Here is a 10,720-nt window from a genome sequence, read left to right on the forward strand (position 1 = left end):
TTTGCAAGCGCAAGAGTTGCACACACACACACACATCTAAATACACACACATACCAACATGCCCAGAACTGTCTCTTTGAAAAAATATTGTAGTTCAAACAGAGAGCACTGTTCCAGGCCTCCAGTTCTGTAGTAAACCCAGTCTTTCTCCTCCTCTCAGAGTGCCAGTGTGAGGACAGCTCTCTCCCAGTCTGTCAGGTGGTGAGTCAGTCAGCTTTAGGATTGTCCTTGTGTGATTTGTGTACGTTTGCTTGCTCTTGTGTGTGTGTGTGTGTGTGTGTGTGTGTGTGTGTGTGTGTGTGTGTGTGTGTGTGTGTGTGTGTGTGTGTGTGTCTGTGTGTCTGCGTGGTCATAGTAATGTCTCTGGTCTCTCAGGGGGAGGTACAGGTGGAGGTCCCAGACGGCAGAAGCACCTGTGGCTGCCCCCTCTACACCTGCAGTAAGTACACACACACACACACATACACTATACACACACACACTATGCACAGACACTCACACACACACTATGCACAGACACACCGCTAGGTTACCAACCCCTAACCCATGAGCCCTGACCTGTGTGTGTAGAATTTGTGAATTCTTATTAGGATCCCCATTAGCTAACACTGTAACGTTAGCTAATCGTCCTGAGGCCCAACACCAATTAATAAGACATTTCAAACAATTACAAATTAAGACTTTACAAACATTTAACAAGTAGACAATACAGACAATTAAAATACCTGACAGGTAACACATTTAACATTCAGTTAATGCTTTCTATTTCCTGTCCAGTCATATGGTCTATCGCATTAGATGTTCTTTAATTTTTTTCTTGAAGATGGATTTACTTTTTGCCTGGAACTCTTTACCAATCCATATTTCTCATTCAGCTATGGCTCTATATAAAACTTTACATTTAAGGCGATTTGTCCTTGGCATGGGTTGTCTTAGATGCCCTGAATTTAGGTGGTTATGCATGTTGCTATTATGTACTAACTGGTCTGAAAAATACAGTGGTTTTTGGAAAAATATAACATTCCTAAAGAAAATCAGAAGACTGGATAGTAATTTGTTTTCAACGTGAAGCCATGAGAGATTCTGATGCATTTGAATAATATTTATACGGATAGAGCAATGAAGAGCTAATCTGGCAGCCCTGTTTTGAGCCATTTTGAGCTTTTTTAAATCTTTCTTTGCTGCAGATGACCATATAACTGGACAGTACTCTAGGTGTGATAGGACAGGGATTGAATCACCTGATTCAGAGTGCTAGATGTTACATACTCTGAACATTTTCTTGTAACAGCAATTCCCTTACCCATTTAATAACAATATTATCTATGTGTTCTGACCATGATAAAGCTACGTCCAACATGATGCCTAGTAGTTTCGTTATTTTCACTTGCTCTACATGCGTTCTATTCATCAACAAATTCCATTGGGGATCATCAGCAAGCATATATCTTGAACCAAAAACAATACATTTAGTTTTAGAAATGTTCAACACCAATTTGTTCATATCAACCCACCCAAACACCATTCTTAGTTCACTACTCAGTGCATCTGTTAGCTCATTACATTCTGATGCTGCGCTATACATTGTAGAGTCATCAGTATTCATTACCGCTCTTGCTTTGTTCATTACTGAAGGTAAATCATTAGTACAGATAGAGTAGAGAAGTGGGCCTAGGCAGCTTCCTTGAGGAACACCACAGTGTATATCTTTACTGTTTGAAAATCTACCATTAAAGAACACTTTTGCCTTCTCCTGGATAGATAGCTTTCCATCCAGGATAGAGCTGCAGACTTAAAATCATAACATTTGAGTTTACCTAGTAACAGTTCATGATCAATTACATCAAAAGCAGCACTGAAATCTAGCAACACTGCACCAACTAACTTCCTGTCATCCATACTCTTTAACCAATCATCTGTCAATTGTGCTAAGGCCGTACTCATAGAATGCCCTTCTTTGTATGCATGCTGGAAACCCGTTATCAGACCATTACATGAGAAATAATCCTTGATTTGAACAGATACAATTTTTTCCAATAATTTACTTAACACAGGCAGCAAGCTTATAGGATGACTATAAGGACCAGTGAATGCAGATTTCTTATCCTTAGGTAGTGGAATAACCTTTGACTCTTTCCAGACTTCTGGGCACACCCCAGCACTTATTAAAAATATGAGAGATTGGGGTAGATATTTGGTTAGCTGTAACTCTAAGCAATTTGGCGTCAAGATTATCTGTACCAGGTGACTTGTCATCCGAAAGAGACAACAGCATCCTTTCAACCTCTTCCCTTTCTACTTGGTGAAATTCTAACATGCATTCGAACATGCATTGCCTCTCCTAGAGAAGGCGGAGGTGTGTGTGTTCCAGGGAGTCACGGTGCTGGGGCCGGGGCAGAGCCTGATTCAGTACTATGAAGGAGAGCTGTGTTACACCGTCCATTGTCTGACACACCGTGACACACACACTGGATACTACGCCATGGACGTGTCCGCTGTCAACTGCTCTCAGAAGTGTGGCCAGGTATGTGTTTCTCTCTCACACACACACCACAAACTTCCATCCTGATCAGAGCTAGGTAAATTATTCTGGAATCTCTGTCCCCCCGTCCCCCTCGCTCTCCCTCTCTCTCTCAGCACCAGCTGTACGTTGCATCATCAGATCCTCAGGTGTGCTGTGGCTCCTGTAAGAATGTCTCCTGTTCTTTCAACAACGACAATGGAACCACTGAACTCTTCACTGTGAGAACACACACAAATCATAATACTACCAAACAGACACACACTCTACCTAACACACAAACACTTTGTATGTAGACGGGGAAATCCTGGATGGCTAACTTTGACGGTGTGTGTGTGTGTATGTGTGTGTGTGTACAGGCAGGGAGCTCCTGGGTGGATAACTGTACGCGGTATGACTGTGTGGAGACGACAGTGGGAACTGTGATGCTGGCCTCAGGAGTGGTCTGCCCCCCCTTCAACGACACAGAGTGCACTCAGGTACACACTCTGTCACACACACACACACACACACACACACACACACTGACATTCACACACAATGAGGTCTGTCTGTAACCTTTCCTCAATCGTTGCAGAATGGGGGAGTGGTCCAGAGCTATGTGGACGGCTGCTGCAGGACGTGTGAGTGACCAATCACATTCGCTTCTCATACGCTTTCGGCTGTCAATCACAGGGGTGGGCAGGGCGTTGCCTGGCAGCGGTTGGGCTTATTGGCTGACTGGTTGGGGGGTGTGACCTGTAGCAGCCTTGGGCAGAGTAAAAGCTTGTGGTTGGCTGGCAACAACCAGCATGAATCACTACACTACCCAGCAGCCTCTGCTCTAGGGGTGGTCCTAGATCTGCCTAATGGTCCTGATACACTGTCGTGATAACATTGAAGGAGGATGTTACTGTTGATTTATCAAATATATAAAATTGTCATACCTCACAGTTATCTGGAGAATAACAGCATGCAAACAGGAGTCCTACTATTCCCATTGTTTTAGACTATGATGCTAATGATAAACTGTAGCTAAACTGACTCTCTGAATCCATTGTGTACTTTCTAGGTGTCCATAAGATGAAGGTAGTTTGTATTTTGTGTGAATAGTCCCATTAAACACACTAATTTCACATGTAAAGATGAAGAATACAGACCCAGTGTGCTCTCCCAGTAATACAGCAGCTCTGCCTCCTTGCCCGCTTGCCTGCTTGACCAGTTTGGCCAATGGGAATGCTACGTTTGTTACAGTTTGGCCAATGGTGATGCTTGGTGTTTAGAGTTTGGCCAATGAGAATGAGCCTTGGTGCATCAGCGTATAGTGATCCTGAGTGTTTGGCCGTCTGGCTGTCTTCCCCAGTCTCAGAGAACACTGTCTGGCTCCCATGGCTGTGCATGCCAACTGCGCTGATTCCTCTGTGTGTGTTCAAAGTGTTCTAAACCAACGTTAACCTGTGTGTTTTCCTAACGTTCTCCTGACGTTGCTGTTCCTGCCACTGCTCCCAGGTTCTGGAGTCGGTGTTTTACCGTTTACCGTTAACCCCGTAACCCCCACTGGTAGTACTAACTGTGACAAAGGTACAACGACCTCTCACCTTTCATCTTTAACCTCTCACATCTCACCCCATAACCCCCAACTGGTAGTAGTAACTGTGACACAGGTACCACTACCTCTCACCCCTCACCTATCACAGTGTGTGTTCTAGTCCTAACCCTACCACACCATATATATAAACTACATGTTAAGGTTCACCTAACATACCTCAGAGCAAAATCCCATTCAAATGTGTCAACATGTTATTGCTGTGCTGAATCCTCTAGGCCAGTGGTTACTGTACCACCAACTGAATTTTGCTCTGCCCGGAGTACCCCTGAAGGACCCCCTCATGTGCATTGTACCAGTAAGCCTATGGTCTAATGTGTCTTCTCAAGTACCCCTGTGGATAGGCCAAGTACCCCAAGGGGTCCTAGTACCCCTGGTTGGGAATCACTGCTTAATGTGAGTTAGAATCATCCCTGTTTCTTCAAGTATAAAGAGAGTGTAGAGCTGGACGCCGTGTAGCTATCTTTCAACATTCCATCACCCAGCCCCAACCCCCTGTTGCTTACCCTGATTGGCCAGTGGCCAATAGGAGCTGGGTCTCTGGCGTGAGAACTGCCCCCCCGGTCACCTGGCAGTCGATCAAACTGAATCCCCGCTGCTAGGCAACAAAGAGCCCAGCTCAATAGACCTTTGACTGTGTGAATGACAGGACTCTAGGGCTGAGGATGAAAGTTGTGTGTGTGTGTGTGTGTGTGTGTGTGTGTGTGTGTGTGTGTGTGTGTGTGTGTGCATGTGTGTGCATCTCAGCGTTTCCTCTGTGTGCGTGTGTGTTTAGGTAAGGAGGACGGTAAGACGTGTAAGCGTGTGGCAATCCGAACCACCATCAGAAAAGACGACTGCAGGAGCAACGCACCGGTGAGAGAGAGACTGTGTCAATGAGGCAGTTTTTTAAAAAGTTAACACGGATAGAGTATAAAATCCCCTTCCCTCACTCTCCCCCTTTCTCTCTCTCTCTTTCTCTCGCTCTCTCTTTTCTCTCTCTCAGGTGACAGTGTATTCGTGTGATGGGAAGTGTCCGTCTGCCACCATCTTTAACTTCAACATCAACAGCCACGCCCGCTTCTGTAAGTGCTGCAGGGAGAGTGGACTACAAACCCGCTCCGTCACCCTCTACTGCTCACACAATGCTACCCTGGTGGTCTACAGCTTCCAGGAGCCTGTCGACTGCACCTGCCAATGGAACTAAAGAGAGAAAGAAGCTAGTTAGTGTGAGCTCCAGTATGGCGTACAGTAGGAGGTACGGGAGATGGAAAAGAGGTCAGAGGTCAGAGCAGACAGGTCAAGCGTCCATGTCGGCGAGTTCTTTAGTCTTCCTTCAGTGTGTTGTGGAGGGCTGTATGCTGACCTGTTATAGTGACCCTGTTGTTACAGATATGTAGTGGTCAGATGTGTAGGGCTGTAACCTGTTCCTTCTCTACTATGATAACACTAGTCCTGTCTGTACTGCTGTAGCCTGCTCCTCCTCGTATGTAACACTAGCTAGTCCTCTCTGACTTTATAATGTTCCGATCAGTTGATCCCAGCTGACAGGACCGCTGCTGCTTTAGTATGGATATAGTGCTCTCCTGATGACTGACATGTTTTATATGCTGATAAAAATTATCTTAGATTTTCTCTTTTCTTTTTTACAAATGTAAAGCTTTTATACAAAAAATAGTTGTATTTAAATCAATTAATTATTTAGTAAGGTGATAATCCACCTAAGTATCTGATGATAGATTATCTGTATTTCTTCAGAACGCTGAATTTGTTGTGTTGTTTAATTAATGTGAAGCATTGTGCCAGTAATCATACAGTATGTGCTGATGCCATCAGATAGACTACAGTCTTTAGTCACACAGATAACCACTATGAATGGAACAATAAAACATTCAACAGTGTCTGACTGACTGGTTGGTGTTTTTTGCATGAATAAAAAACTCCCCATCCTCCTCCTCTTCATCATCCTCCTCCTCTTCCTCCTCCTCCTCCACACACACACTCCCCTGCTGACACAGCCTGTTCAGTGCTGACGTGTGTTTGTGTTTCTCTGTCCTGGTGATGTGTAATTATGGTGTATGTAGGAGTCTGTGTAACAATGTGTATATATAATTACCATGTAAATACACAATGTTAATGACACTTCATCCTAGATAAAACACCAGTGACCTCCACAAGGATGTGGTGAAGTATTGGAGAGGCATGAAATCACATTGATCAGTCATTGATTAGTGATTGATTAGTGATTGATCAGTGAATGATTCCTCTTTCTCACATTCTCTACATTCTCCACAGACCACTAGCTCACATTCAACCACTCACCATTCTGCTCTCTGGGTGCACACACATACTCACACACACGCACAGACTGCTTTGATCTGCCATGTGGAACACACAGCAGTGGAGTTGATTAGCATATCACTGCATCACTACAGAGAGTGGCCCTGAATTGACTGGAGTATGAATCTGCAAACAGGCTGAGGTGTATGGAGTGTTGTCTATCTAGTCGACTTTACGTACTTTACTTTCACCTCGTCTCTCTCTCCTTCCCTCTCCTTCTCTCTCCCTCTCTTTCTCTCTCCCTCTCTCCCTCTCTTTCTCTCTCCCTTTCTCCTCAGGAGGTCCTCTCTCAATGGCTGTAAGCCTGGTCGTCATAGTAACCTGCTCTTATCCCAACAAAGAGGAAAGGGTGGCAGGGGCAGAACAAATTGGTGTGAGCGACACACACACACACAGACTGATTGAATGGGACTGTGCGCGCCTCCACACGAGGCTCTGCTTCTCTGAAAGCTGCTGAAGGGCGCTGAATTCAAAGTTGTTTTGCGTCACTGGGAAGGACTACTCCGTGTAGTTCAGCTGTGATACACTCCTCTTATACAGAGCTCTGACAACCTCAGTCCTCACTGGAACCTCTGGTCATGTAGTTTCCTCAGTCTTCAGTACATAGATGGGATATACAAACATCCAGGAGTTTCTGATTCCAAAGCAACATTGATATTGGGTGTATGTTGTGGTACCATATGTAGATGATTCTGAATACTGCTCCTGTTGTGTGCTGATGAGATTACCAGGCTTCCCCATGGATGGAATCGTGCATATGTGGCTGCTGGCAGGGTTCATCCAGGTAAGATACACACACACATCTACACCCACACAGTTTATAGCTATGCGTTTTAGGTGAAACAGTTATGATTTATCACAACGCTCTTCTTTTAACCGTATGTGTCAAAGTTTCAAATATGACACATGCAGTCTGAGCTATGTATAGAATGTCTGAGGTTGAAAAATTGCTCTTTTCTCTTTCTCTTTCCAGGTGGTCAGTCTCTCGTGTGTGCGGTGGTCAGATCCTGCGGTCGCGGTTGTTGAGCTTGTGTTTGGCCACTTCCCCACCAGTCAGGATCCAGACTGCTACACCGTCTCCTACCAGATTGCACGTAACCTCACGGTCAGAACGTAAACCACCACACAACCTCCATAGAAACACCACAACACCAGCACCCAGCCTCACGGTCCTACCGCACAGTCACCGGACAACCACAACGATATCGCAACCACTAAACAACTCTCTGTCCCGTCCCTTCAGGTGTGGCTGGATCCTATTGGCCACTCTGAGTGTTCTCCTGACTGCAGGCTGCTGCTGCGATTGGCCAATGAGCCAGGAGGAAGTGACATCACGCTGAAAGCTATCAAAAACAACACCACACTGAAGACTAAGACCTTTCATATCGGTGAGCCTTACTCTGACCTATATGGTCCTGTTATGAAACAGAAGTTAAAAGATAATGGATTCAATTAAATGGTTTACTGTTTCACAGTTATACTTTTGGAGTTGTAACAGGTTTATGTGTGTGTGTGTGTGTGTGTGTGTGTGTGTTGTGTGTGTGTGTGTGTGTGTGTGTGTGTGTGTGTGTGTGTGTGTGTGTGTGTGTGTGTGTGTGTGTGTGTGTGTGTGTGTGTGTGTGTGTGTGTGTGTGTGTGTGTGTGTGAGTGCATTTGTGCATGTTTGTTTGTGCGTGCGTGCATCACTGTGTAGCTCCTGTCCCTCTCTCCTGTCTCCGTGTCGAGGTGACCACCACCAGCACTCTCCTGACCTGCAGCCTGCAGAACAGACAGAGCCTCACTGCTCTCAGTCTACACAACACACACATAAAACACACACACACTGAATACACACACACTGAACACACACACACCTCTTCGTACGTAGTGAGAGGTCTGCAGCCTGGAGCATACTACAGCATCACAGCAGAGTTGACCACGCCCCTCACACACCTCAACATCAGCCTCACCCAGAGACTACACACCACCATGGAGACAGGTACAGCACACACACACACACACGCACACACACGTAATAAACGTTGACCGCTGTATGTCTAAGTTGACCGTGAGTTGACCACTGTCTCTCCTCAGCCCAGTGTCCTATTGGTTGGCTGGCGAGTGGAAGGAGCTGCTACAGTATGAGTAGGCGGAGCCTGTCGTGGGGCGACGCCCAGCAAACCTGTATGGGCATGGTTTCAGGAGGACACCTGGTGGATGTTAAAACAGAGAGAGACCTCCTCCTCCTCTCCTCTCACCTGACTACACACAACAACCTGCTACTGCTCTGGACCGCTCTCAACGACAGACAGGTAACACACACACATGCATGTGATAGAAATGGCTGTGTTAGCATGAATGGTGTTTGCTTTCTAAACAGTCAGACACATTAGCTTCCTCATTACAGAGGAGTGTGTTAGTCTGTGATTTAAAGCTGATGACTGGGACATTCTCAGCCTGTGTCTGACACGAAAACACACATCATGTTTTTTGTTGTTGTTTGTCTTCACAGGATGAGGGGCTGCCCCACTGGTCTGATGGCTCCTCCTACAACCTGACTAGTGCTATGACATCATCATCACTGCCAGCCAATCAGACGGACTGTTTTGCCCTACAGAGGAACACTACTGGACCAGGCTACTTCCTGACTTCGTTCTTCTGCCACATTCCTTTACCCTTTATCTGTCACTGGGAAAGTACGCATTAATACATTCAATACCAGAGTAAATAAACACCCTAATATCCCTTTACTCCTTCCCGACACCCACTAACCCTGTCTCTCTTGCTCTCTCTCTCTCTCTCTCTCTCTCTCTCTCTCTCTCTCTCTCTCTCTCTCTCTCTCTCTCTCTCTCTCTCTCTCTCTCTCTCTCTCTCTCTCTCTCTCTCTCTCTCTCTCTCTCAGTCCCTCTCCTCCCTCCTTTATTCACCTTTGACCTGGTGGAGGTAACAGAGAGAGAAGCAGAGCTCCACTGGAGTGACCTTACATTCCTAAACTCCTCCCACCCTGCCCCCCAGCTCTATGTCCAATACCAAGAAAAGGAGGAAGAACATGGGGAAGAGAAGAAGAAAGTAAGGGAGGAGAGGAGGCATGCAGGTCGTGTCCCAGTGTCTCTATTCTCCAGAGGGCTGAAGGTGCCAGGCCTGACCCCAGGCAAGGTCTACTTTCTGTCCCTCAGAGCCTCCCACCTCACTGGGGCCGCATGGAGCTTGGGGAGCATGCACATTGCTCACACACGGCCCCTTCCCCCTCGAAACATCAGCATTAGCAACGTGATGGCCAGTCAGATCACAGTAAACTGGACAGCCCCAGACTCCCAGCATGCTGTGCGGTGGAGCTTTCTGGTTCGCTGGGAGGGTGTAGCGTCAGGCCAGGAGATGAGAATGGGTGTGGCCAGCAGCTCCAGGTCGACTATGATTGCGGGACTGGAGGGGTTCAGGAAGTACAAGGTCGGAGTTGACTCCGTCACAGAACACGGTGTGGAGAGCTGTGGAGGGGAGGAACTGACCCTATACACTGGTATGAAAGTCTGTGTTTGTTTAACGCTTAGGGTGTACTTGTTTGTGTCTCTATGTGGCTCTGTGTTTTTTTTACAGAATAATGTTGAATGAGTGTGTGTGTGTATGTGTGCATTTGTGTGTGTGTGTGTGTGTGTGTGTTTGCAGCGGTGAGCCCCCCAGGTGGCGTGGTTGTGTCTAGCAGAGGGGAGAATCTGACAGTGTGCTGGTCCGCCCCGTCAGGTGAACGGCCTGATGGGTACTATGTCAGGCTACGCCCCGTCAGCCAGGCCCGTCCCAGGGAACTGTGGGTAAATGAGTCCAGGTGCGTGTTCCTGGCCATGTTCAGTCCAGGTCAGAACTACGAGTTAGGTGTGGCTTCAGTGAGAGGAGGGAACAAGAGCCAAGAGATCAACACCACGTACACCACAGGTAGGCCCACAGAGATGTGTGTGTTCAAGTTGAAGAAATGTTGGTTTTGCTCTATCATACTGTGTGTGTTTCTCTTTCACATTGTGTGTGTGTGCATTTCTGTCTGTGTGTAGAGCCAGGGCCCGTGCAGGCAGCTGTCCCTCTCTCGGTAGGAAGCAGTTCTGTGGTTCTGTATGTCCAGAGACCAGTACTGGGTGTGTGTGACGGAGTGAGGGTGTGTGTGTGTGAGGGAGTGTGTGAGGGTGTGTGTGTGTGTAAGGGTGTGTGTGATTGGTCGCCATTCCCCCCTGGTAAGCACACAGTAACAGTTGGCAGCCTGACTCCAGGGGAGGAGTACCATCTTAGTGTCTACAGCACCAGCCGGCACAGGACCGGACCACCATACCAAA

General features: G+C 46.8%; 1 protein-coding gene and 1 long non-coding RNA gene across 2 annotated transcripts in view; both read left to right on the forward strand.

The window, feature by feature from the left end:
- Positions 1-5,946, forward strand: part of LOC121531182 (otogelin-like protein) — a 33,586-nt gene extending 27,640 nt beyond the window's left edge. The window contains exons 49-56 of the mRNA XM_045205096.1: positions 161-201; positions 376-439; positions 2,346-2,524; positions 2,638-2,742; positions 2,881-3,000; positions 3,099-3,144; positions 4,882-4,961; positions 5,092-5,946. Coding sequence (XP_045061031.1) covers positions 161-201; positions 376-439; positions 2,346-2,524; positions 2,638-2,742; positions 2,881-3,000; positions 3,099-3,144; positions 4,882-4,961; positions 5,092-5,292 — 836 coding nt within the window. The 3' untranslated portion in view covers positions 5,293-5,946. The remainder of the gene's footprint in view (positions 1-160; positions 202-375; positions 440-2,345; positions 2,525-2,637; positions 2,743-2,880; positions 3,001-3,098; positions 3,145-4,881; positions 4,962-5,091) is intronic.
- Positions 5,947-9,857: 3,911 nt separating this feature from the next.
- LOC121531357 lies at positions 9,858-10,720 on the forward strand. The gene is made up of 3 exons (XR_005994133.2): positions 9,858-9,921; positions 10,068-10,331; positions 10,445-10,720. It is a non-coding gene; the product is annotated as an uncharacterized LOC121531357 (long non-coding RNA).

Source organism: Coregonus clupeaformis, chromosome 19 (assembly GCF_020615455.1).
Source record: "Coregonus clupeaformis isolate EN_2021a chromosome 19, ASM2061545v1, whole genome shotgun sequence".
NCBI lineage: Eukaryota > Metazoa > Chordata > Actinopteri > Salmoniformes > Salmonidae > Coregonus > Coregonus clupeaformis.